General features: G+C 45.3%; 1 protein-coding gene across 12 annotated transcripts in view; it reads left to right on the forward strand.

The window, feature by feature from the left end:
• The window catches only part of CCDC180 (coiled-coil domain containing 180), a 64,203-nt gene that overhangs the window by 24,577 nt on the left and 12,014 nt on the right, over positions 1–27,612 (forward strand). For 6 of the 12 annotated variants that reach the window (XR_005202536.1, XM_037743725.1, XM_037743724.1 and 3 more), the window contains exons 16-30: positions 627–753; positions 2,435–2,474; positions 2,603–3,021; positions 6,736–6,962; positions 10,797–10,972; positions 12,573–12,753; positions 13,980–14,126; positions 18,074–18,218; positions 18,396–18,512; positions 20,965–21,063; positions 23,341–23,460; positions 24,643–24,815; positions 25,108–25,163; positions 25,282–25,360; positions 26,953–27,063. Coding sequence is in view for 8 of the 12 variants with exons in the window: in XM_037743725.1 (XP_037599653.1) it covers positions 627–753; positions 2,435–2,474; positions 2,603–3,021; positions 6,736–6,962; positions 10,797–10,972; positions 12,573–12,753; positions 13,980–14,126; positions 18,074–18,218; positions 18,396–18,512; positions 20,965–21,063; positions 23,341–23,460; positions 24,643–24,815; positions 25,108–25,163; positions 25,282–25,360; positions 26,953–27,063 (2,217 nt within the window). In the remaining 4 variants the exon portion in view is untranslated. Of the gene's footprint in view, positions 1–626; positions 754–2,434; positions 2,475–2,602; positions 3,022–6,735; positions 6,963–10,796; positions 10,973–12,572; positions 12,754–13,979; positions 14,127–14,258; positions 14,448–18,073; positions 18,219–18,395; positions 18,513–20,964; positions 21,064–23,340; positions 23,461–24,642; positions 24,816–25,107; positions 25,164–25,281; positions 25,361–25,860; positions 26,111–26,952; positions 27,065–27,612 lie in introns of those variants that run through there. The other 6 variants (XR_005202538.1, XR_005202537.1, XM_037743720.1 and 3 more) reach the window with 6 other exon arrangements.

The raw sequence follows: 27,612 nt of genomic DNA on the forward strand, positions 1-27,612 counted from the left end.
TTCCATAACTGCAGATATGTTTCCATTTTTAAATACCATGTAGCATTATGAATCCCCCAATTGATTAGCTGTTTCTATTTGTTCTAACTCCTCAGTATGACAAACAATTCTCTGTGAACTTTCTTTGGTCATGGTGACTTTGTACAACTGATTCCATAAGGACTGTTCACAGAAATGGAATTACACTGCCAATTGATAGCAGTACTTAGATTCAGAAGGCAATTCTGATTACTTTAGGCAAGCAAGTAACCCCATGAGCCTTGGTCTCCTTATCTGAGAAACAGAAGTCTGGACCTTGGGGGATTTGGGGGTTTGATGGAATAATGTAGGTACCGTAAAGTTCAAGGACAGCGTAAAGACCAAGCGCAGGGTTAGAACCCTGGACAGGGAAAGGAAGCTCACGTTACAAGCAGAAAACTCTCTGAGTGTGTTTTCCAAACTTTCTACAAAAAGTATATATTTCTTGTATGATCAGAAAAATAGCAAAACAAACCAAGGACTGCTGCAATAAAAGCAGCCACACAGCAGCTCTACACAGAGCTAAGTGCCAGATTTCAGCCCGTCTCCTTGGGGTAAGGGGAGTGGTTCCTGGCTGGGGTCCTCTGTCTCACCTACCTACCTCCCAGGTATGAATCTTTTCACACCCTCGTGACAAAGGAAGTGATGGAGTACCCAGCCATCGTACTGAAAGAACTCAACTCCTACAGCTCCACCCTCAGCCAATACTTCTTTGTGCGTGAAATCTTTGAACAGGTATGGAGAGGGAAGTGATAGACCCAGCTACTCGTGAAGAAGTTAAGAGAGAGGCTGACTTCTTGTTATGATCTGCCTAGACTTTGAAAGCCATTCCTAACCCTGCAGAGTTCAAATCAATGTAAGGAGAAAGCAGCTGAAAGTGTCTCTAAAAAGACCACCTCTTTCTCAGTTTAAAAGAGACTGAAGGGTTCAGAATTCAGGGCTCAAGCCTGAATGGACTTATAATGAAAAGGTTAATTTATAGGGCTCTTGGAATTCCATTTATCATACCTACCACTGCCGCATAATTCTCCTAAAATATAGCTTTGACCCACCTACTCTCCTGAAAAATCCCTCATCAACTCTGCAGCCCCCACCAAATCCAACTTACAGTCCCCAGATGAACACAAAGGTCCCACACTCTCTGCTTCCCGCCTTGACTCTTCCCCATCCAGGAGACTCATCCCTTCCTGCATGTGCCCCCTGCCTGCTGCCCTTCCTCATCCTGCTCCCTCTGCTGGAGCCCCTCTGTCTCTACACATCCCAAACCCACCCATACCTCCAGTTCACTACCAAGGGAAAGGCTCCCACTCATTCAGCCTGACCCCTCATCTCACCGTGCTCAGCCCCTGCCACCTCTCTGTGCTCTGAACGTTTTGTGCTTGGTTGCTGTCAAATACAGGAGTCTAGAGCACCCAACTATAATGTATTGCTTAAAGGGCGTGTATGCCTTATTAATTTTTATTCAACTTTGATTGCTGTTAGCACAGGGTCTTACACATAATTCAGACACCATAAATGTTCTCTGGGTAAATGCATGGATACCTGGGATTCCCTGGTTTGAATCCCCCAGAGTTTGGCTCTTTTCCCACACACTAGCCATAGTCCTGCCTGGCCAGAATGGAAATGCTTGTGGTTGGCACCGAACCTGGCCAAGGTTTCCCACATATACAGGACACCTGGCTCCTTCCCCGAGGATCTCGCCTCCGAGAAGAGAATCCTGTTTAGATTGCTAATAGATGCTCCCCTAGGTTGAAGGGGAAGCTCAAGCTATAGGATGGTGAGCTCGTTGCCTGCCCTTTGAGGTGATTATCTGGGTTAAAGGTAAAATAGGCACTGTTAAAAAATATTCATTTCATGGAGGATAACACTAAGCCCCATAGGGTTTAAAGGACTTGCCCAAGATAACTTAGCTTATAAGGATCTGGGAATCAAATCCAGACCTGCACACTCTATAGCTTGCACTGTTATCCATAACACAGTATATCCAAAACTTCAGCCAGAGCCTGTGAAACAGGTTGACAGGGTTTACAAGGGGGCTCACAGGATCATGTAAATCATGCCCATTCTGTCTGTTCCATCTAGCACAAAATGCAGCAGATTTCTGCCCCTTTGTTTGCATCCCTCAGTTTATATTTTTCTTGCCCTTTGCTCCAGATCACTGCCAAAAAATATATCATAATGAGTTTTTATTCCGTGACTACCTATTGCGTGCTATAAGGGTTTACTAGCCTTCTTGGAATTAAGAAAAACTGGTTCCCCAGATTGGGAACACCCCAATTACCACAGTGAACTGAGTTGGTCAAAGCCTGCGTTAGATATTAAAGGGGAGGGATGGGTCCTTCTACTTAAAAGAGATGCACTTAAAAGTGGCACTCTGAAGAAATGTCCTTTAGTGACTCATGGTTTTTCCTTGTAGAACTTGGCTGGAGAAGTCATTTTCAAATTCAGGAAACCAGGTAACACTTTTTCAATTCAAATCTGATTCTCCCAGACTTCACTCTTATGCATTTGTGGGTTGGGAGGCCCAATCCAGGCAGCATCAGTAAATTGTCTGTCCTTGTGCTTTGATGTTGATCATCAACAGAAGCACAGGAAAAACACTTCCAGAAGAGAATGAGAAAACTGAGGAAGAAGCAAGGATCTAAAGAGGACATGAGCAGAGGGGAGGAAAGCGTAAGTAGTGGGACAAGTGCTGCCAGGTCAGTAGAAGAGACGGAAGAAGAAAACACTCAAGAAATGGAGTCCTTCATAACTGAAGAGGAGCTGGGCCAGCAGAAAAAATCTCCTCTGCATGCTGAGATGGATGAGTCCAAAGAAGGCTCTATTCACGTATTGGAAGAAATGCGGGTTGAAAGAGAGAATTCCTTAAACCCATCCCTGAACCAGGAGAATGTGAAGGGTCAAGGAGAAAAGGAGGAGTCAGACCATGAGAAGGAGGAAGAGGAGGAGGAGGAGGAGGAGAAGGAGGCACAGGAAGAGCAAGAGAGTTTATCTCTGGGTGAGGTAGGCCAGCAACGGATTCATTCTTGGGCACTGAGAAAATTTGCTACGCTCATTCAGTGTGTATCCGTAGTGTAAGCTGGGGTCCTCAGTGGCCCAGTATCCATAGAGGTATAGAAAGACAATTACAAAAATATTCATACTTTAAAAAAAATTTTATCTTAGGTTCAGGGGTGCATGTGCAGGTTTGTTATTGTTCAGGGATACATGTGCAGGTAAATTGCTTGTCATGGGGGTTTGATATCCAGATAATTTTGTCAGCAGGGTAATAAGTATAGTACCCAATAGGTTTTTGGGTTTTTTTTTTTCTGATCCTCTCCCCACTCCCACCCTTCAACCTCAAATAGGCCCCAGTGTCTGTTGTTTCCCTCCTAGTATCCATATGTTCTTTGTTTAACTCCCACTTAAAAATGAGAACATGCAGTATTTAATTTTTCTGTTCCTTTGTTAGTTTGCTTAGGATAATGGCCTACAGTTCCATCCATGTTGCTGCAAAGGACATAGTCTCATTCTTTTTGCGGTTGCATAGTATCCCGTGGTTTATATGTACCACATTTTATTTATCCAGTCTACTGTCAATGGGCATTTAGGTTGACTCCATGTCTTTGCTATTGTGAATAGTACTGTAATGAATATATGGGCATGCATGTGTCTTTATGGTAGAATGTTTTACATTCCTTTGAGTATATACCCAATAATGGGACTGTGGTTCAAAAGGTAGTTAGTTCCATTTTAAGTTATGTGAGAAATTGCCACACTGGAATACACTCCCATTAGCAGTAAATAAGCATACCCTTTTCTCTCCAATCTTGCCAGCATCTGTTGTTTTTTGACTTTAAAATAATATTCATTCTGGCTGTTATGAGATGGCATCTCATTGTGGTTTTGATTTGTGTTTCTCTAATGATAAGTGATGTTGAGCATATTTTCATATACTGGTTGGCCACATGTATGTCTACTTTTGAAAAGTGTCTGTTTGTGTCCTTTGCCCACTTTTGAATGGTGGTGTTTTTTTGCTTGTTAATTTAAATTTCTTATAGATTCTGGATATTACACCTTTGTCAGAAGCATAGTTTGCAATTATTTTCTTTCACTCTGTAGGTTCTCTGTTGACAGCTTTTGTTTGTTTTGCTATACAGAAGCTCTTTAGTTTAATTAGGTCCATTTGCCAATTTTTGGTTTTGTTACAATTGCTTTTGGTGTCTTCATCTTGAAATCTTTGCCAAGTCCCCAGAATGATTTTTTTATTTTATCTTCCAGGATTTTTATAGTTTTAGGTTTTACATTTAAATCTTTAATCTATCTCAAGTTGATTTTTGTATGTGGTATAACGTAGGGGTCCAGTTTCGATCTTCTGCTTATGGCTACCCAGTTATCCCAGCACCATTTATTGAATGAGTAGTCCTTTCCTCATTCCTTGTTTTTGTCAGCTTTGTTGAAGATCAGATAGTTTAGATGTGAGGCATTTTATTCCATTGGTTTGTGTGTCTCTTCTTGTACCTGTAACTTGCTGTTTTGATTACTGTAGACCTGTCAGGTAACATGATACCTCCAGCTGTGCTCTTTTTACTTAGGATTATCTTCGCTATTCAGGCTCTTTTTTTGTTGCATATAAATTTTAAAATAGGTTTTCTGATCCTGTAAGAATGTCATTTATAGTTTGATAGGAATAACATTGAATCTGTAAATTGCTTTGAGCAATATGGCCATTTTAAATATATTGATTCTTCCTATCCATGAACATGGGATGTTTATGCTTTTCTATTTGTTTGATCATCTCTGATTTTTTTGAGCAGTGGTTTGTAATTCTCATTGTAGAGACTTTTCACCTTCCTGGTTAGCTGTATTACTAGATATTTTATTCTTTTTGTGGTGATTGTGAGTGGGATTGCATTCCTGTTTTGGCTCTCGGCTTAGATGTTGTTGGTATGTAGGAATGCTACTGATTTTTGTATGTTGCTTTTGTACTCTGAAACTTTGCTGATGTTGTGTATCAGATCAAGGAGCTTTTGGACAGAGACTGTGGTGTTTTCTAGATATAGAATCATGTCATCTGCAAACAGGATAGTTTGACTTCCTCTCTTCCTATTTCTTTCTCCTGCCTGATTGCTCTAGCCAGGGCTTCTAACACTAGTTGAATAGGAATGGTGCAAGGTGGCCTCCTTGTCTTGTGCTGGTTTTCAAAAGGAATGCTTCCAGCTTTTGCCCAATCAGTATGATGTTTGTTATAGATGGCTCTTACTATTTTGAAGAATTTTCCTTCAGTGCCTAGTTTGTTGAGGGTTTTTAACTTGAAGGGGTGTTGAATTTTATCAAAAGCCTCATCTGCGTCTATTGAGATAATCATGTGGTTTTTATTTTTAGTTCTGTCTATGTGATAAATCACATTATTTGACTTGTATATGTTGAATCAACCTTGCATCCCAGGAATAAAGCCTACTGGATCATGGTGAATTCGCTTTTTGATGTACTGTTGAATTCAATTTGATAGTATTATGTTGAGAATTTTTTGCATTAATGTTAATTGAGGATATTGACCTGAAGTTTTCTTTGTTTGTTGTGTTTCTGCCAGGTTTTGGCATCAGGATGATTCTGGCTCCATAGAATGAGTTGGGGAGGAGCCTGTACTCTTCAATTTTTTTGTAATAGTTTCACCAGAAATGGTGCCAGCTATTTGTACATGTGGTAGAATTTGTCTGTGAGTCCATTTGTTCCTGAGTTTGGGGTTTTGTTTTTTTGTTTTGGTTTGGTTTTGGTTTTGGTTGGTAGGCTGTTTATTATTTATTCAATTTTGGAACTCATTATTAATCTGTTCAGGGATTCAGTTTCTTCCTGTTTCAGTCTTGGAAGGGTGTATATGTTCAAGAATTTATCCATTTCTTCTATATTTTCTAGTTTGTGCGCAAAGAGGTGTTCATAGTATTCTGATGGATATTGGAAGTTTTTTAATATTTCTGTGGGGTCAGTGATAATGTATTAATACTTTGTTTTTGCCAACAGTGATCTAATTCTTTATTCAAAGCAATGCTTTTTATTTTTAAAACATTTTTGATTTTTTGTTGTTGTTATTATTGAGATGGAGTCTCACTCTGTCAGTCAGGCTGGAGTGCAATGGTGTGATCTCAGCTCCTACCACCTCCCAGGTTCAAGCTATTCTCCTGCCTCAGCCTCCCAAGTAGCTGGGACTACAGGTGCCTGCCACCACACCCAGCTAATTTTTGTATTTTTAGTAGAGACAGAGTTTCACCTGTTGAACTCATGATCTTAAATGATCCACTGCCTTCGCTTCCTAAAGTGCTGGGATTACTGGTGTAAGCCACTGCACCCAGCCACAGCAGTGCTTTCTAAAATTCACTTTCCTCTCCTCATGTCCCTGCAACCTACTCTAAAGTTACTCTTCATGACTTTGTATGGCTTTCCTTAACCCTCCCTGGTTCTCTCTCCTTCTGAATTCCTCTTTATTGAATAGATCAATTTAGACTCTCTTGCTTCACCTCGGCCTATTTATTTCTTCTCTCTTTCTGTTTTCAAAAGCTCCATATCCAAGCTGGCAGACAGAGCTCTCCTTTGAGTGCAAGGAAGTAACTCTCATAAATAAATCTTGTCCTCAAAACACATTCAAAATCACAGAACAATAACTTTAATTTCATAATCATAGAATCACAGAAGAATAATTTCCTATATTTCAAGTCAACTTTAGTCTTGTTGCCTGCTTAGGATGAAGACAAGGAAGAGAGTCTGGTGGAGATATACTATAAGGACATGGAGTCCTTCACAACCTCCAGTGGAAACACTTATTTTGTCTTCATACCCCTGGAAGAAGAAGAGCATTGCAGGAAGTCTCATTCCATCTTCTCAGCCATGTTCATCGATGACACTTCCAGTGCCAAGTTCATAGAACAAGTGACAATTCCATCGAGACTAATTTTAGAAATTAAGAAACAGTGAGTAGAAAACTATTTTATTCTTATCCTGTTGTTCTGAGTTTTGTTAGCAAGGTGAAATATTGTGAAAAAAAAGTCCCAGTTGGATAAAGAAAAAATTGTAGGTAACTGAAGTAAGGTAGGGGTGAGAAACACGATAAAAAATAGCAAAATCCAGGAATTATTTGCAGACACAGATATCTTCTGTAAGAGTGATCCCCTGTACCCACCTCAGGAGGCTCTCTGCTGGCTTGGGCCTTGGACATGAGATATAGTATTTTCCCTGCCAGATACTTCTGGGTTCTAGTTCCTGGAACATCTGTAATCTTAAGGTTTCTTTTCTTTTTCTATTTTAACTCTATAGATATACACCATACATATAAATATATCGCATATGACATTTTGTACTTAATATGTACAAAATATAAGAATGGCACTGTTCACTCATAGAGTGTGTTCATGTCCATCACTAGATACTACCAAAGAGTTTCATTGCAGAAAATACAAGAACAATGAAGAACAGAGAAATGACCCATAATCCTACCACAGATAATTTACTTCCCCTAACTCCCAAGTTTCTGGGCCTTTGTGTTTGAGTTTGGATCAAATGTGGACATATGTGTTTGCCTTTTGGATGACATTCTCATTGTCCTCCTGCCTATACAGTGTCATTGAAGGGGAGGACTCATCAGCTAGAGATCTCCTGGTTCATTTACCTCCCATATGTATACATGGGCAGGAGGGCAGAGATAAGGATGAAAGGAGTGCAGTCAGGCCTCTTGGCTTTTTCTCCTACACCTCAGCAGCATCTCACCTTGGAAATGTCTCTTGACTCAAATGTCATCCTTCTCCTTCTTCTAACACATGGAGAGGCCATCATCTGCCCTCTCCATAGTAGACAGGACAAAGGTCAGCAAGGACTACCACAGGAGCTATTATTTACTGAATGTATTTAAATCCTCTTAATAACTGTGAGAGAGGTACCATAACTAACTCCATTTACAGATGAGGAAACTGAGGCTCAGAGAGTTAGTCATTTGGCCTAGATCTCCAGGACAGAAAGCAGTTTGATCCAGGATACGAATCCAGACAGACCCTGTAACTCCAGAATCTTGCACCAGCCACTATGCCATCTGGCCTTATAACTAACCAGAAAACAATTTATCTGTCCAGCTAATTAGGTTTGCATACTGAGGAATAATATGCATTTATAAAAGTATGAAAGTCATAGGTGTATAGCCCAATGAATTGCCCAAATAGGATACAGTTGATACACTAAGCCCACAAGAAATAGAACCATTACCAACCCTAACCCACTTAGCGTACCCATCCCAAGTCACCACTATCTCTTCCCCAAAGATAACAAATATTATAACTTCTGAGTTCATTTTGCTATTTTTGAATTTTACCTATGTTAAGTCATACAGAACTCACTCCTTTATTATGTTTATGAGATATATATATTCTTGAATGTGACTAGAGATCAGTTTTTATTTCTGTATGGTATCCCATTATAAAAAAATGTAATCTATTTTATTAATCCACTTTACTGATACACATTTGGTCTTTCCAATTTGGCCATATACCAATAATGTTGCTCCGAACATTCTTGTACAAGTCTTCTGGTGACTATACATATACATTTCTATTACATATGCAACTAAGACTGGAACTGTTGACTTATAGAATGCGTGTCCATATCCATCTTTAGGTGATATGGCCAAAAGATACTACCAAGAAGTTTTCAAAAGTGGTTTTAACAGTTTTACAGTTTACAACAGCATATGAGAACTTCAGTTGTTCCACAACCTCAGTGGTATTGTCAGTGGTTTTTATTTTAGCTGTTCTGGTGTAATTATAGTGGTGTTTTGTTGTGGTTTTAATATGTATTCTCCTGATGAGTAATGCGATTGTATACCTTTTAAAATACTCATTGGGCCATTTGGTTATCTTTTTGTGAAATGCCTAGCAAAATCTTTTGCCTATTATTTTTCTGGTCGATTGTCTGTCCTTTTACTTATTAATTTATGGGAATTAATTATATATTCTATAGCCAGGCGTGGTGGTGCATGTCTGTAATCCCAGCTATTTGGGAGGCTAAGGCAAGAGAATTGCCTGAACCCAGGAGGCAGAGGTTACAGTGAACCGAGATAGTGCTGCTGCACTCCAGACTGGGAGACAGAGTGAGACTCCATCTCAAACAAACAAAAAAAAATTGAATTATATATTCTGTATGAGGCTTTGTCAGGTAAATAAATGGTGAATGTTCATCTTCTCTCTGTGCTTGCCTTTTTTACTCTCTTTCAAGGTATATCTTTTGATGAACATAAGTTCTTATTTCTAATAAGGTCCAATTTGTCAATTTTTCTCTTAGGGTTAATTTACTTTGTGTCTTATCTAAGAAATTTTTGCCTGCCCCCCAAAGACATGGAGATGTTCTCCAATGTTATATATTTAAAATGTCATTGTTTTCAACTTCCATATTAACATCTACAATCCACCTGGTATTGATTTTTGTTTATCATGTGAAATAGGGGTCAAGGTCCATTTCTTTCCCATATAGATAACCCATTGATCCTGGGTCACTTAATGAGGAGACTCTCCTCTCCCCTACTTCTCTGCCACATGTCTTTTCCAGTTCTCTGTGTGTCTATCCAATGACCTCACGCTGCTTGATCACTACAGCTTTACACTAAGTCTTAATATCTGATAGTGTAAGTCCTCTAGCTTTAGTCTTCTCCCTCCATTACTCTTGGCCCTTTGTATTTCTACATACATTTTTTAATTAGCTCAAGTTTCCATAAGAAGATGTCTGCTGCTATGTTGTTTCTTGTTATTGCATTGAATCTATAGACCAGTTTTTGGAAATTGACATCCTTAAAAATACATGGCCAAAAAAGCACCATAAATTTTTAAAAAGAAGAAACAATAATTTCTTTCTTCTAAATAATTTCTGCTGAGAAACAATATTTGCAACTTACATCAAAGTCAATGAGCCTCATGTCCCCAATATATGAAGAGCTCCTAGAAACTGATTTGTAAAAAAAAAAAAAAAACCAGCTATTCACAGCAGAGAAATGGGCAAGACATTCAGGGACAGTACACAGAAAGATAAATTAAATACTCTTGGTTTTTGTTGTTTCATTTTGCTTTGTTTTTTTGTTTTGAGGCAGGGTCTCACTCTGTTACCCAGGCTGGAGTTCAGTGGTGTGACTCACTGCAGCCTTGACCTACTGAGTAGATGGGACCTTAGGCACATGTCACCATGCCCAGCTAATTTTTGAAGTATTTTGTAGAGATGGGTTCTCTCCATGTTGTCCAGGCTGGTTTCGAACTCCTAGGTTCAAGCAATCCTCCTGCTTTAGTCTCCCAAAGTGCTGGGATTATAGGCATGAGCCACAGCACCCAGACTAAATAACCTTAAACACATGAAAATAAGCTCAGTCTCAATCATAATATGACAAAATTGTCAAATTTGGAAGTCTGACAATACACTCTGAGACTGTGGAGAAACAGGAACTATTATTCATTGCTGATGGGAATACAACTTGCTTTCCAGTGGAAACTGTTTGGCCATATCTACCAAAACCACAAATGTATTTTAATCTTTGATTCAGCAATTCCAGTTCAAGGTCACTTATCCAAAGAAACACTTCTACATCTGGCATATGTAATGTTCTCCAGCAGTAGTACAGTTAAACGAGCAATGGTCCATTTACTTGATGAAATGCAATGTAGTTGGGAAATGAAATGAGGAAGGAGCAAAAGGGGGAAGCACTTTGGGTCTCCACATGTAAAGACTTCTCATGGGCCATGACTGCTGGCAGGGCTGACCCTGGCTGGTCTCTCCCTCAGACTTCGAGCTGGCTTCTTTGAGCACCTTGAGAAGTGGTTTGACCAGTGTTCACTCAACACCCGGGTCATCGTGGCCACCAAGATCGATGAGCTGGATTCAGAACTGGAGCTGCGTCTACACCTGCACCAGCCAAGAGCCCAGCAGATTGAAAAGGATATCCACAATGTCAGGGCAGGTACAGAAGCTGCCTGGGAAGGTCTGCCCTGCCCCCAGCCCCTCCTTCAGTGCCTGCTCCACCAAGGCTCTGTCTTCATTAGTTGCCCCAGTTTGTACCATGCAGTGTTTAGCATGTTCTCATCACACCATGGAAGGTGTGCATAAGGGTTCTTACCTCCTGGGCTTGCAGAGAAAGGTAGTACTCAGAATCCTCCTGTGAGATAGTTTTTTTTCATTTCCATTTTTTTTCAAGAGGGTGTTAGAGTTGAAAATGAAGAGTGTTGTACTGTTTTAGCTCTTGGACCCCAGATCTGCTCATACATCTGTCAGATATACACCTGCATGGTGGATGTTCTAGAGGCAAGCTAATAGCTCAAGGATTAGAGCTCTCAGTCTCAACTCCTGTGACCGTGTGACCCTGTACAGGTTACCTGACCTCTCTGACCCCTCTCTTACCTGCAGAAGGGGTTGATGGAGGTGTTAAGGAAGTGGTAATAACCCCTCTTTAAATGGTATAGTAAGGAATCATGAGCACTTGGTACAAGATACAGCCTCTAAAAGTGGCAGCCATTATTTCTACTTTATCATTTATCATACTTAAAAAGACATGCATTGCACACCTACATGGTGAGCTCTGTTAATGGGGGGGGGCATGTTTTCAATAGGATCGTTCAATGACCTCTGTTGGTTTTTCACCCAAATTATACTCCAACTCCTTCAAAGCCCTTTTTCAGAAAGCCCTGTCATGAACCCATGCAGACTTCTATTCCTGGAGCAGGGAAACAGCTGTGCAAGTTGACAACTGGCCTTGAATCCCAGTGCTTGTGGGCTCAGGCAACTTGTGTGGCATTTGGAACCTCATCGTTCTCATCTGGAAAATGTGTGTGCTAAATGCACTGAGGAATAAAAAGGATTCTACATGCACTGAGTAGAAGCTCCCTGAAGACGGGCTCCCTTTCCTTCCCAGGCCCCCTGGCCCCATATACAGCGAGGAAAACAAGGCCAGAGAAGTGAAGTCCCAGCTTCACACCATTCATTTTTGGCAGCGCTGGGACCACAGCACTTCTCCCACTTCAGATGATAGTGGGGTCAGATGGGGAACAGCGTGGGGTCTAGGGACTCTCTGCTCATCTAAAGGCCTGTGATGGAGCCCTGGAAGCCCAGTCCTTGTTCTTGCCAGTCCACCTTGGAAGACAGTTTGAATTCAGGCTCACTGGACATTAGTATCTGCTGATATAAAGAAGCAAACCCAGACTGCTCAGTACTGTACTTGCTGTTACCCCCGCAGACCCTCTCACCTAGATCTCACCCTTCCGCAGTGCCCCCTGTGCAACCTGCCTGCTGCTTGGCTGCTCCCCAGACTCTCCATCTCCCTGGCTTTGTTCCCTCTGCTCTGGGCAGGGTGTCTCCACGAACAGGAGCTCCCTGCTCATGGCCAGGCCTCCTCTCTAGCCCAAGCTCTGATGAAGGCAACAGGGGCAGGACAGGGGGCCTTGACCTAAATCATTCCTGTTCTTCAGCTGGCCTGGGAGAGGCAGCAGGCAGGCCTTGTTCCAGGAAAGCAGTGTGTTGAGGTGAGTCAGGTCCCAGGGGCCCCAGCTCTCCTAATCCTTTTTCAGCCGAGCTCTTGCTTCATGAAGAGCGATTGGACAGCCACTGTGCTGGGGTGACCGAGACACTGAAGAAGGAGAGGCTGATGTTCTGCCAATTCCAAGAAGAGCAAAACATGAGGAGCAAAAACTTCCGCCTCAAGATATATGACATGGAACACATCTTCTTGAATGCCACCAGGAGCCAAAAGTAAGGGGTCCTGGGAGTCTCCATCCTAGCTATGTGGCTCTGGAATCCCAGCTAGGCTGATGTTTTCAAAGGAGCCACCCTCCCTGCAGACACAGGAGCAGAAGACACCTCCAGAGGCTTCTTTGAGTTAAACTCTTCAACAGAGTCAAGTCAAACTCTGTGGAATATTGCTTGGGAAGACAGGGAATGAGCAGCCAGAGAGCAAAGAATACACACAAGCACCATGCAAGGGTGCAAACCATGTGCTATGAAATATCAGTGGTGGGGAAGATCATGTCCCCTAAGGGAAAATCAGGGAGGGTTTCCTGAAGGAGACAGCATTGAAGATGAACTCAGAGGAGCCCTGAATGGAGAAAGATGGGAGAGGGTTGAGTTCTGAAATCAGGGAAAGAGCGCTGGCCCAGCTCAGTGCAGGATGTGCTCAGGCCAGAGCACACTCAGCAAGGGGCTCTAGAGAGGCCATTTGGGATGTAAGATGGAAGCCTCAGGCAGGTCACAGGGAGGAGGCTGGCAAGTGTCTACACAGCCATCAGGTACATGAGGGACAGCTGTTCTGGTGGACTTGGTTATAAAGAGGACACACACAGGGCAATCTTTTGGGGGATCACAGGTGCACGAACCACCTTGCTGGGGGTCAGACACAGCCCACTGGAGCAGGGACAAAGATCCAGCAGGATCTTCTGGGATTCTTTCACTAATTTGATGGCAAAGGTCAGAGAGAGAAGAATCCTCTCTGATCCGTAACATTCTGCAGACACTGGCATTTTGAACTTCCTTCTTCTGCCCCTTTTGCTACCCAGAGGAGCTGGGCAGGTGGGCACAGCTTATGGAGCCCAAATAGACTCCCAGGATGTCCTCTTTCCAGGCCCAGGTCACTACCCTGCCCTCTCATGCCCACCCCAGGAAGGTCACTGATCACCACCCGCCCTTCCCATGTCCCCAGGCTGGTCACCATCCCCACCTGTCCCTCCTGTGTCCCCAGGCTCATCATTATCATGACCTGCCCCTCCCTTGTCACCCAGGGTGGTCACCATCACCACCTGTCCCTCCTGTGTCCCCCAGGATGGTCATCATCCCCACCTGCCCCTCCCACATCCCCCAGGCTGGTCACCATCCCCACCTGCCCCTCCCACATCCCCCAGGCTGGTCACCATCCCCACCTGCCCCTCCCACATCCCCCAGGGTTGTCCCCCATCACTGTCCTGTCCCTCCTCTGTCTCCTACAGGCTGGCCATTCTCAGCAACACACTGCACCGGGAGTTGCTTAGCTATGTCGATGTCACCCAGGTGTCCCTCCGCAGCTTCCGGCAGTACTTGGAGGAGAGTCTGGGCAAACTCCACTCCTCAAATATTGAGTTCATCAAACACTGCAGGTGGGAGCCATTGTCCAGGACCTCTTCAGGCCACCTGAGTTTCTCTGTTGGGATGTGGGCTTGTTTCTCCCTTAATTTTTAATTTTGACAAAATATACATAACCTCAAACTTACTGTCTTAACCATTTTTAGGTGCACGGATCAGTGGCATTAAGGATATCCTGGTTGTTGTGCTACCATCACCACCATTGGTCACCAGAGCTTTTTCATCTTCCCAAACTGAAACTCTGTACCATTAACAAGAACTCCCCATTCCTCTCTCCCCACAGTCCCTGGCAACCGCCATCCTGCTTTGTGTTTCTGTGAATTTGGAACCTCTAGGTACCTCATATAAGTGGAATCATATATTTGTCCTTTTCTTGTCTGGCTTATTTCATTTAGCATAGTGTCTTCAAGTTTCATCCGTGTTGTATCATGTGTCACAAAATTATTCCTTTTTAAGGCTGAATAATGTTCCATTGTATGCATATATCACATTTTGTTTACCCATTCATCCGTTGATGGGCATTTGGGTTGTTTCCATCTTTTGACTATTGTGAATAATGGTGTTAGGAACATTGGTGTACAAATACCTGTTCAAGGTCCTGGTTTTAATTATTTTGGGTATTGCTGAATTAAATGGTAATTCTACGTTTAGTTTTCAGAGGAACCATCATACTGTTTCTACAGCAGCTGCGCCAGATTAATTCTCACCAGCAGTGCACAAGGGTTCCAATTTTTCTACATTAACACCAATGCTGTTACTTTCTGGCATTTCTTGTTTTTTATAATAGACCTCTTAATGGATGTGAAGTGGTACTATGCTGTGGTTTTGATTTGCATTTCCTTGACGATTAATGATGTTAACCTTTCTGTGTGTTTATTGGCCATTCTTTCCCCTTATTTTTACTCCTGCAATCTTAGACCTACATGACAGTAATCCTGGATTTAGTCTTTGACACTTATGAAGGTGATATTTATTTTTTAAGGCTTATGCTATTTTAAAAATCACAAATCTTTTAATCATTATAGCATAATCAAACACAGATTTTATGTAAAGTACAAAGTGGAAGCCCTCCAAAAATATATTTTCTATGTGCCTGTACTTATGTATACATGAGCAAAAAATTGATAGTATTGTACAGAAATGGAATCCTAGTACACATGCTGACCTGCAGTCCCCACTACCACTGTTACCAAACCAAGGTGATGTAGAGACTAAAGGAATTTCCTTTCCACCCCTGAAGTTTCAACAATTTGAGCCAATAAAACAAGGTCAGGTGTGGTGGCTCATGCCTGTAATCCCAGCATTTTGGGAGTCGGAGGCCAGCAGATCACCTGAGGTCAGGAGTTTGAGACCAGCCTGGCCAACATGGAGAAACCCCATCTCTACTAAAAATACAAAAATTAGCTCAGAGTGGTGGTGGGAGCCTGTAATCCCAGCTACTTGGGAGGTTGAGGTAAGAGAATCACTTGAACCTGAGAGGTAGAGGTTTCCATGAGCTGAGATCACACCACTGCACTCTCCAGCCTGGGAGACAGAGCAAGACTCCATCTCAAAAAAAAAGACAATAAACAGATTAACGGGAAAAAGGCACACCAATTTATTAATATGCAAGTGTTTAGGAGTCACACAAAGTTTGAAACTCAAACAGAGGCCAGATAGTTGAAGCTTAAATATCCTCTTCAGAAGGGAGTGAGAAATAGGAGATATAGAAAATTTTAGAGGAAGAGAAAATGATGTTTAGGAGAGATTAATGGACCCAAAGAACAGACAATAGCCTGGGACCAATTCCGTCCAGGCTCTGGGCACGGTGTCAACTCCAGTCTTCCTTCCCGCAACTATGCATCCGTTTCTCCTGGTAGATGAGATCTCTGGGGAAGGGGTTCACAACAGTTGAGTATCTTCTGGAGGATCCAGCCTTAGGTTGATAGGCGAACTTTAGAGAAATCTCTTCCCTGCATTTAATGCCCCCCAGGTACTCTCAGTTTGAAGTTTAAAGCAGCACATTTTTGTGTATCATTTTGTGAGCCCTAGCAGTGGTCACCTTCCATGTCAGTATCTGCAAAGCTTGCATTTGTTTTAAATATTATTAAGATTTTTCTGATTATATAGGTTTTTTAATGAAAATTTGGAAAGTAGCAGAAACTAAAACTATAATTTGACATGTTAATCATCTCTATCTTGCCTATCTCTACATCAGTCTTGCATATTTTAGCTTCATTCTAGCTAATTTCTTTATATTATTCTTCCTAGTCACTAATTCATTCTGTAACTGTGTTGAACCCTCCCCCCGCAAATCTATTCACTGAGTTTTCAATTTTAATTATTGTAGTTTCCATTTGTGTATACATACATGTATATATATGTATATACACACAAAAATATATACATATAAAAATATATATACATATAAAAATTTTTTTGAGACATTCTTGCTCTCTCAACCAGGTTGGAGTGCAGTGGCGTGATCTCGGTTCACTGCAACCTTCACCTCCTGGGTTCAAGCTATTCTTCTGCCTCAGCATCCCAAGTAGCTGGGACTACAGGCATGCGCCACCATGCCCAGCTAATTTTTGTATTTTTAATAGAGACAGGGCTTCACCATATTGGCCAAGCTGGTCTTGAACTCCTGACTTCAAATCATCCACCTGCCTCGGCCTCCCAAAGTGCTGGGATTATAGGTGTGAGCCACCACGCTTGGCCCATTTGTAGTTATATTTGATACTTTTTCAAAACTGCCTGTTCCTTCCTCATATTTTGAAGCTTTTTATTTCTCTAAACATCTTAAGCCTAGTTACTTTGTAGTTTATATCAGATCTGAGGGTTTTGTGGGAGGTCTGTTTCTGTTCTCTATTGTTTTACTGGTTCTCATGTATGGTATCGTGTATCTTGTTTCCTTACCAATTTTTCAAACTACGAGTCACTCATTTTCTTTGGGACTTCATCTGTGGCATTCTTTGAGGCCTGGACTGGACATTGCATTCCTTCAGAGAGAATCCTTATTTGTTTCTGCTGGGTAGCCAAGGGGGTACTACCTACCCAGGACCAATTAGAATTCTCTGAGTTTTTTTGGGTCACTCCAGAGAATATGAATTCAGTTTGTAAATGTATGTGAAGTCTAGTTTGTGTGATGAATTTTCAGGGGAGAGATATCTTTTCTTTCTTCCTTGCCCTTGGATCTAGACAGGAGAGAGTCCTGGAATCTGGTGGGGCTCGTTTCTTCCTTGGTCTCATAATGCAAGGGTTGTCCTCTGCATCCAGCTCCAGGCTATCCCTTCACCTGTGCAGTCATCAAGACTGAACTCCAAGTCTCTGGTGCAAAGTTTTGGCTTCTGGTGCCACCCACATTCCAAGGTCCCTTCTAGTTTCACTTCATCTGGAATTCTTTTCTTTTTTTTTAAGAGCCTTACTCTGTCACCCAGGGTAGAGTGCAGTGGTGCAATCCCAGCTCACTGCAACCACTGCCTCCTGGGCTCAAGAAATCCATCTTCATCAAGTAGCTGGAATCATAGGTGCATGCCACCACACCTGGCTAATTTTTTTTACTTTTTATAGAGACAGGGTTGTGCTATGTTGCCCAGGCTAATCTTGAACTCCTGGCCTCAAGTAATTCGCCTGCCTCAGCCTCCCAAACTGCTGGGATTACAGGCCTGGGCCACTGCGCCCAGCCGGTTCATGAAGAATTCTTACCTTTACGCAGATTTTAATTCTAAAACTATTTTTATTTTGAATTTTGTTTCAGTTGGGTCTATTAAGGCCTCCAACCTGACAAACTGACAAAAACAGAGATTCGCACTGTTGATGAATCCTACTCCTGTCCTTAAGCCATCTGCACTCGTTTTCCCATCGTCTCGAACTCTAACCTGAAGCCTAGATTAAAAGTATATGTTAGCCACAGTATTGGGGAGAGATGGGAACTCTCAGGTCTGATCTGTGGCTTTTATTTCTCTCTGATTATTTTCAGATTGTTTTCAGAGGGAGGCAACTTTTCTCCTAAAGAAATCAATTCACTGTGTCGTCGACTGGAGAAGGAAACCGCCCGGATAGAGTTAGTTGAAAGTATAATCATGGTCAACATGGAGAAGATGGAGAACGAGTACCTGGACCAGGTGGGGCCCCCAGCCAGGCCCCAGGCCAACCCCTTCTGCAGTATCCCTTGCTCAGCTCCCTCTGAAGGGAGGGCCAAGCCCTCATCCAAACATTCACTGGGCCTGTCCCCTTCCTCTTTCAGAGTCCAAAAGGTCCAGATTAAGCCCCTGTCCTTTACCCTTTATCTCTCTGTACAGGCCAATGATGTCATCAACAAGTTTGAAAGCAAATTCCGTAACCTGTCTGTGGACCTTATTTTCATAGAGAAAATCCAGCGGTTGCTGACAAATCTGCAAGTGAACATCAAGTGCCAGGTAAGATAGATTCATTCTTCATCAAGGATCTTTATCACACACACCTGCACACTAGGCACTGTCCCGGGTGCTGGGAGGCCGTGTGGTCTCTGTCATGTGTGTGGGACTTGCTCGTAAGCCAGGAAGACAGACACAATTTTCTTTTTTTTTTTTTTTGAGACAGGGTCTCACTCTGACCCAGGCTGGAGTGCAGTGGTGTGAACACAGCTCACTGCAGCCTCTACTCCCAGGGGTCAAGCGATCCTCCAACCTCAGCCCCACAAGTAGCTGGCAGCTCCAGCCAGCAGTCACATACCACCATGCCCAGCTAATTTTTTTCTATTTTTTGTAGAGATGGGGTCTCCCTATGTTGCCCAGACTGGTCTCGGATACCTGGGCTCAAGCGATCCTCCTGTCTCAACTTCCCAAAGTGCTGGGAATACAGACGTGAGCCACTGCGCTTGGCCAAAAATGAAATCTTAATAACTGCAGATATTTACTAGTTATTGAGCACCATGCATCCTGCTAACCAACTTATTTCAATTAGCTGTCTTGGTCCTCATAAGAGCTATGGGAGGCAAGTACTGTTTTTATCCCCATTGTAGAGATAAACTGAGGAGCATTTTAGTGACTTAGGTAGGAAGACAGAGCTCTTGAAGGGTAAAGTCAAAACGTGAACCCAGGTCTGACCGACACCAGAGCTTATGGCCATAACCACAAACAGACCATCTGTGCAACAGAAGGATAAGGTGGCTCCGTGAGGATGAAGGGGCTCAGAGGCGAAGACTTAACCTGGACTAAGAAAGGGGGGCTTCCAGAGGCTTGCCAGAGAAGTAGGAGCCAGCCAGGTAGGCAGTGGGAAGTGAAGTGTGATGGAGAAAATCCAGGGGGCTGGAGACCAGGACTGCAAGAGTGTGAGGGAGGAAGTGGGAAGCTCTGTGTTTGGAGAGCACCAGCTGGCAGGCAGTGGGGCCTGGGGTGGGTTTGGGTGGGACCATCTGCTCAGGACTGCACTTGGAGGGTGTGGGGTCCTGGCTGCTGGCCACAGAAAGGCTGGAGGTGGGTAGGAGTGGAGGCAGAAGTGGGAGGCCGAGTGGGAGAGAATCTGGCCTGGGCATAAAGTCACCTGGGACACATTCTGATTCCAGAGCTGAGTGGAAGTGGGATGAGTGAGACTTGGGGTACACTGGAAACGAAGGGCCTGAATTATCTGTGTAGGTCAATGCCCATTCAGGGAACAATGTTTGAGGACCCACTGGGGCTAGGACAAACTGAGCTGAGGAAGACAGACCTGTCTTTTGAGAGTGGCAAGTGCAATTTGATAAAAGAAGGGTTTGCTGGCATCTCTCAGGCTCTGAGACAGGGACTCTAGTCCCAGCCTCCTGCCCCCTTTTGCCCCAGGAAGTGTTTAATTCATCCATCTATGAAATGGGAATCATAAAAGCAATTCCTAATATCATGGCACCAATAAATGAGCTGATATGTGCCAAACTCGTAACATAGTCCCTGGAGCATAGTGAATCCTCAGTGAAGGCAGGCTCTGGTAGAGGCCCCAGAAGAACCTTTCAGTCATTCCAGAAGGAACAGGAGGCAGCAGCAAGGAGCAGAGCCCACAGCTCCAGGGCATGTAACCGCACTCTTGTTTGAGGAGCATATTCCTAATGAGCCTCCAGCTGGTGCTGGCACCGATTCTTTTTTCTGAGCTGATATTTGGGGACTGTTCACAGGGTACAAGGTTTGCATTTCAAAATATCTAACACCTGTGATAAACAAAATACATTTCCATCATGGACAATATTGGAAATATATAACAAATACATAACAGAATAATCCATAATTCTACCACATAGCATAACCCCTGTTTAAGATTTTGATTTATTTTTAAGCTTTTTTTTCTATACATGAAAAGATGGGGATATACTAAAATTGGCTGCTTGCTATTTACACCAGTTTTATAAGCTGTATAATCTTTAAATATTCTGCAAAGACACTGTTTTGATGGCTTCTCTGTCATGAATGTGTTGACGTTTTTACTTAAGCATTCCTTTCTGGAGAAAAATTTGGTGAATTTCGCTTCTTGTTATGAAAGGTGGTACTGTGAAAAGTGCCCTTGCCAGGACAATCTGACCACCTCCTTAGGACGGCTCCTGGAAGCCACAGTCCTGGGTCAGAGCATGACCTTTCCACAGTTCTCTAAGCTCTCCAGGGAGTTTTTACAGCCTTGGCCCTGCACTGTTGGAGCGGAGCCTGGTCTCCCAGCTCCCTCACCGCACTATGGGGTGCCAATTTTGTTTGAACCTTACTTATTTGAGAGGGGGAAAAATTGTTTCAATGCAGTAAAACTGCATATCTTCCCCTGATTTCATTTTTTTTCAGTGCTTAATCAGTTTCTCAGATGGTATGTTTCACCAAACATTTCCCAGATCACAATATGTATTCTAGAAACAAAATCTCAGAACCTCTGGTTTTCTAGGTGGCCAAATCCAATTCACAAACAAATGGATTAAATTTCTCTCTGCAACAGCTTCAGAGCAAGATCAAAACTTGTCGAGAGTCCAGGGGAGAGAAAACCGTAAGTGTTCAATAGATCCTGCATGTGAATAATATATATCACGCTAGAATCATAAACTTGAAATAAACTTCCATGTGTGTACAGGATTTCTCCAGCACAAGGTTGGTGGGGTGGGGCAGGGACATCTCTGAGCCTTCCTATTTAACCCCTGTTTCATGGAATGAAGAAAGGAACAGAAGAGAAAGCAGCCACTGTTCTCCACCCCCAACCCCTCCCAGGTAGGCATGGAGCAGCGTCTAGTGATGGGGGATGCCTGAGTCTGGCTTCCTCTGACCTCACTCCCTTGGGATGTCACTAGGTGTCCCTTGCTGTAAGGAGAACTCAGTTCCGGACGCATGACAGAAGCAGGGCCCTGCCCCATGAACAACCACTTTTTGTTTGACTTTCTACTTGCTTTTTTTTTTTTTTTTTTTTTTTTTGAGACTGAGTTTCGCTCTGTCACCCAGGCTGGAGTGCAGTGTGCAGTGGCACAATCTCAGCTTACTGCAACCTCCAGCTCCAGGGTTCAAGTGATTCTCCTGTCTCAGCCTCCTGAGTAGCAGGGGCTACAGGCACCCGCCACCACACTGGCTAATTTTTGTATTTTTAGTAGAGACAGGATTTCACCACATTGGTCATGCTGGTCTCAAACTCCTGACTTCAAGTGATCTGCCTGCCTTGGCCTCCCAAAGTGCTAGGATTACAGGAGTGAGCCGCCACATCTGGTCCTACTTGCTTCCTTTGATCGTAGCACAGAAACTGGTTTTCTCTTTTTAAAGTATGGAGAGTCAGAATTGGAGCGGAGTTTGAGGGGAGCGTGATTCCAAGCATTTACCAGGCCCTGATCCTCAGAGCAGGGTTCTGGGTGTCTACGTGCTTGTTTTTCTGCCATGAGTGCACGACTCTATCCCCCAGTCTGCACAGTGAAGGGCAGCGCATCCGTCACTGACGGGGACCCCGGGAGTTCTCTTCCTGGATCTGCGGCTTCAACTTCGGGCAAATGACTTAAACTTGCTCCATTCGGTCTTCCCTGGCCTGTCACCCAGGCCACTCCAGGGAACCTTTCCTCAGCAGCCCAGCCAGGTGCTCCCAGAACCAGACACCCCAGCCTGAAGGTTCAGGAGTGGGAAGCTTCCTCCTCACCATTCCCTGTCTTTTCTCTACCATTTCAGTGACTCTGAGTTGCAGTTCTATTGTTAGCACTGACCGCACATCTATTTTTTTTGTCTTTATTGCTTTTTCTTGTATAGCATATTGCATGACTCTTGAAAAAAGTGTAAACACTCACAAAGCATAGTTTGTAGAATAAATGTCCCTCTCACTATTCTCATTTTCCACAGAGGCCCTCTAAACCCACTTATGTATATGCATGCACATGTTTCTACACATCCACTGAGGTTACTTGCCCTGCAGTGCAGATGTGCAGAGGAAAGGTGGTCCCTATATTTTGTCCGTGACTTACCTGGTCTCCCTTGTGAGCCCCCTAAATGGGGAGCAGGGGGAAAATGCGGTTAATCAGCTGTGACTTTAACAGGCTCTTTAAGGCAGCTCTGCCTCTCCAGAACAGAAACGTCCAGTCTCTCACATCCCCACCTCCCAACCCCTGCTCTGTCCTCTCCTGTTAGGGTGTTGCGTGGGTGCCAGGGGCTGCCCAGCCTTCCAGCCAGGTGAGGAGCATGTGAGTATGGGTGTGCAGGCATTCCTGTGTTGATGGAGGAGGCTGGCTGGACAGTCTGCAAAGCAGTGATCAGGGGACAAGAGTGATGCCCTGAATATGTGGCGAGAGGGAAGATCCTTGCAGTCGCATTCCTGCACACCTGTGGGGTGCTGCTCCGAGGGGGTGCGTGTTAGATGTTGCCATGGAGATGCCCAGATCACTCTCCTACACACTCCTACACACCCTTGCCACCTGGATCAAATATTTCCTTCTAAACATAGAATGTTAGAGCCAGAGAAGATCCTAGGGAATATTCTGTGTCCCCATCTTACAGATGGGGAGACCACGTTGAGCAAGTTTAAGTCATTTGCCCGGCGTTGAACCCGTAGATCCAGGAAGAGAGCAACCGATGTCCCCATCAGTGAAGGATGCACTGTCCTTCACTGTGAAGTAAAGACCACCGGCAGAGCCAGCCCAGCCTTCCCCACTCCCCAGGGCCCTCCCTGCACATGAGGAGCCTCCATTAAGCCAAGAGGCTTGATCCTCACCAGCCCAGCCCCTGTTCCTGCAGTTCCCACAGAATCTGCCCATCCTCCTGCAGTCTGCTTCCCTGGGGCCTTCTTCCTCCGTGTTCTCACTAGACGGTGACCACAGAAGAACTCCTTGGCTTCGTCCAAACTTGGAAAGAAAAACTGAGCCAGAGGATTCAGTACCTCAACTGCAGCCTGGACAGGTTGTCCATGACCGAACTGGTCTTCACCGTAAGGAATGGGATGGGGTGGCAGGAAAGGGCGGGTGAGCTGTTGTCTGGGCTCCCAGGAGACCCGCAGGGCTCAGCAGAGCCAAAGGGAAGAGGGGACCCCCAGGCCTCCACTGGACATCAGGTCTACTGAGACGCCGTGGAAAGATCACAAGCTGTGAAGTCAGAGCTGGATTCTAATCCCCAGTGGGCCACTTCTCTTGCATTGGTTTGGGGGAGACCCTTCAGCTCCTGGCACTACCTCCCCTGCTCCATCAGGACCCTCACTCACCGTGTCCACAGGCTCTCAGGCCAGCCCCACCTCTCAGCCTCTTCCTTCCCACCTGTACCCAGGAGCAGCCCTGGCTTCTCCCCATGCCATCCCCAACACCTCATCCAGACCCCCTGCCTCTTACCTGCCTGGTGCCCACAACCTCTCACGTCTCCCATGGTCCATTCCCCGAACATGGTTGGAAGAGGTTGGTCTGACCATGTCACTCCCCTACCCTTAGGGCAAAATCCAAACCCTTTCACTAGACACAAAGCAGCCTCCATGCCTTGTCCTCCATGTCCCTTCATCCACCTCACTCTGCCTATGACGTTGCTCCCCACTAGACTCCTCTCGCCCCTTGGACTGGTTTGGGGTCTCCTGGCCTGTAGTCCAGCCTCACCTCCCCGTCAGTCTGCAGACCACGTGTTGGAGGTCTCCATTTTGTAGGCTGTCTGCCCTGAGACTGCAAGCCTCTGTGGGCAGAGCCTGCATCACCCCCACCCCTGCACACCCCTCACACTGGGCTGAGATGCTCAGCAAACTTCCAGAGGGCCCCAGGAGCTGATGGCTGCGGAGTAGAGCACTGCTAGGCCCTGCTCTCACCGCCAGGCCTGGACCAGCCTTCCTTCTGTGGGGAGGCCCCTCCCACCATGCAGCCAGCATGAGGCATCCATCTATCTCTGGTGGGGTGTCCAGCAGCATGGGGCTCCAGGGGTCCAGCCTAGGACTTTCACTCAAGGGGTTGACAGGCCATCGCTAAGATGAGACTCAGAATGAAACAGGGAACAGCCTAGGCACCGTGAGCACCAATTCCACCGTTTCTCTACAGCCATTCCACCGAGGCTGGGTGGGAAAGAACGTGAATTCGGCTTGCTGCCTAGCTGGCACCTGGGCCAGTCCTCACATACTCAGGCCCTTCTCTCTGGCCTGCAGAACACCATCCTGAAGGACCTGGAGGAGAAGAGTGACATCCTGACATCTTCAGAAGCCCTTGAAGAGGAGGCCAAGCTGGACCTGGTCACCCCTGAGTCCTTCGCCCAGCTGACCCGCATGGGGAAGCCTCTGATTGAGGACCCAGCTGTGGATGTGATCAGGAAGATCCTGCAGTGAGTGGCCCCCTGGGGTGCACCCGAGGCCCTGCTGCCCCAGCCCCTGGCCCTGGACCTTCAGGGACCAGCTTTGGGGCCCCGCACACTGAGGCTCCATGTGGTTCACCCCTGAGAGCCTGCAACCTCAGACAACGGGCTTCCCACCCAGAGCCCCAGTTCCTCATCTGAAATGGGGCTTATGACAGGACTGACATGATGCTGAGGACTAACTGGGATGTTGCTCAGACCCTGGCCGGAGCTGTCCTCATGGTCACTGTGGAAGAGCTCACACCCTTTCCTTTGGTTTCAGACCTCCCAACGCAAAATGGCCAACCCACCATTGTGACAAAGATCGGTCCCAGACAGGTAGAGGCGCACAGACTTGTGGGTCTCGGGACAGCAGTGGGGGTGAGGCTGGCGGTGCCGTGTGGCCCATCCTCACCTCCTGTCCTCTGCTGTTGTCCTGGGGCCTCGTCACCCAAAGGCTTCAAGCGACACCGGTGTCGGCCAGAAAACTCTGGGAAGAAGCTCCTGTCCAGTGCCAGTGTCACCTCTGCAGGCAGGTAGGACACAGGGCGGCCAGAATCGCTCCTTCCCAGTCCATCTCTCCATACAAAGGCGGGAGATGACCCATGGCTTTCCCAGGCTTTTCCTCAGAAGGCACCACGGAGCTCACAGCTCTGAGACTTGATGGGGCTCAGTGAGGAGTGAGCTCTGACCCCGGCTTTAGTCAGGCGCCGTCCTTGGTTTGCTGGTTGTCCATGGTGCTGGTGGATCTCAGCCCTGCCACACACAGTTATGGTTAGAAAGACGGGGCCGATTGCTTTCCTGGAGGGACATCACAGAGCCGCACAAGAGTCCTGGGCCTTGGCACACTGCCCACCAAGCCTCAGCAAGGTCATTAAACTCGAAGCTTACCTCACATGCAGATTTTATGGAAGGGGCATATCAGAAGCCCCGTGGCTGAGCAGACTTGCTAGCTCTTTGTGTCAACCTGGTTGACACAGGTTCATTCCTGGTTTTGAGAAGGTTAAGGGAATCCCTGTTTTGCCTTTCCCTCCAGAAGGTCTCGTTGAGCGTGTGTGCTGCATGCAATGTGGAACGAAACAAAAGACCAGCCACCAGGAGAAGAGCAAAGGCTATTGACTCAGGGCTGACCGCAGCAGGGAGTCAGCCACCATCCAGGGCGTGTCAGCAGAGCTCCCAGGGCAGGAGAGGAATGGGAAGCATTGCCCTCCTCTCCAGCTGTGCCCTGGTTGGGGGTTGTGGCATGGGGAAGCTGGAGGCTGCCCGCTGAAAGCAGGGCATCCCAGGTGATTGGTGAGGGGACATGTTTGACTTTCTCTGGTTGGTCCGAAGTTGGAAATGAGGACAAAAATTAGGAAAGCCGTCATTTATTAATCAAGTCCTGCCTGTTTGGGGCCTGCTGTTATAGGCGATAACAATTGATTAGTGATGATACAGACTGTCCCCAGAGATGACAGTCGCACTTCCTGCAAGTCTGACTTAGAGCAGGCTGACTTCCTGGGTGGCTTCTTGTAGATAAGGGGGTGGTCTCCTGGGTAGGTTGCTGCGCATCGTGGGTCAGAGCTCTCTTTTTATATGATCCACCATGAGCTGTTTCCATGTTCAGACTCTGAGGTTACAAAAGGAAGTCCAAGTCACTAGGGCTGCCAGATAAAAGAGAGGGCACCCATCTACACTGGAATTTCAGATCAACACCACCTAATTTTTTTTAGCATAAGTATATCCTAAATACTGCACGTGATATACTAATGCTGAAAATCACTCTGTTAATATGAAATTCAGGTTTAAATGGGTGCACTGTATTGTTATGGCCAAATCTGGCATTCCTGCTTGTGGTTCAACGTTTTTTTCTTTGGGTCCTCATCACGGGGAGGCAAGAATGCAAATTTCTGGACCTGAGCACCTCTGCCCCTCACCCTCTCCCAGCAGCCATGGTTGGGTTTTAGCAGTTAAGGTGATTAAGGTTTCACCCCACGATAAGGTAGAGACACACAGCTGTTGAGAAGGGACACGTCTCAAAGGGCTGGACCCTGGAAATGAGAGCTGGGTCGCCCACGGGCAGGTCCCACGCCTCCAGCAACTTAGTCAGGGATCCTGCAGGTTCAGACCTACATTGTGTCGTCCACAGCCTCCAGACCACCCACCCACCTTTGTCCTACAGCCTCACGCGGCACTCCAAGCCCAACAAAACGGAGAGAAAGTACCAGGTGCTCGGGGACAAGCCTCCTCCTCCCGCCGAGTGAGTGACAATGCCTTTCCTTTTGACTGTATTCAGCCTGTTTGGGTTGGGGAGCAGCAAATGTGACTCAGCTGAGGGGAAAAATCAGAAAGGGGAAAGGGAGGTTTAAGCAGGGGATCAGTGAGAGGGGACAGCAAAGATCAAGGTCAGTTTGTTTTGGCCCACTTCACCTAAATTTGTTGAGAAACATTTTCATCAAAATTTCACATTCTCCGAGCTAACAAGCATTTCCAGGTGGTAGGGCAACAGATCCCCTTCGAGGTCTGAGCTTTTTTTTTTGTAATGTTTTTCAGTGCTTTCCCCCATTTCTCTTTTCCTTTATTGTAACTCTAGTGATTAAAAAAAAAGCTGTTAAACTTAGTATAGCTTCATTGCAAGCAAACAAGCAAAATTCCAAGTTCAGAAAACGAAAAGCCTTCAGAGAAAGTCAAGCTCCACAAAGGAGTTCCCTCTCCCCTATATCAGAGATCACCCCCATACAGCGGCCCATCTCATCACCCTTTCACCCTGGGGACCTCATCTCTGGGGGTCGTGAACTTTTCAAGAGAA

The sequence above is a fragment of the Cebus imitator genome, unplaced genomic scaffold (genome assembly GCF_001604975.1).
Source record: "Cebus imitator isolate Cc_AM_T3 unplaced genomic scaffold, Cebus_imitator-1.0 Scaffold149, whole genome shotgun sequence".
Taxonomy (NCBI): Eukaryota; Metazoa; Chordata; class Mammalia; order Primates; family Cebidae; genus Cebus; species Cebus imitator.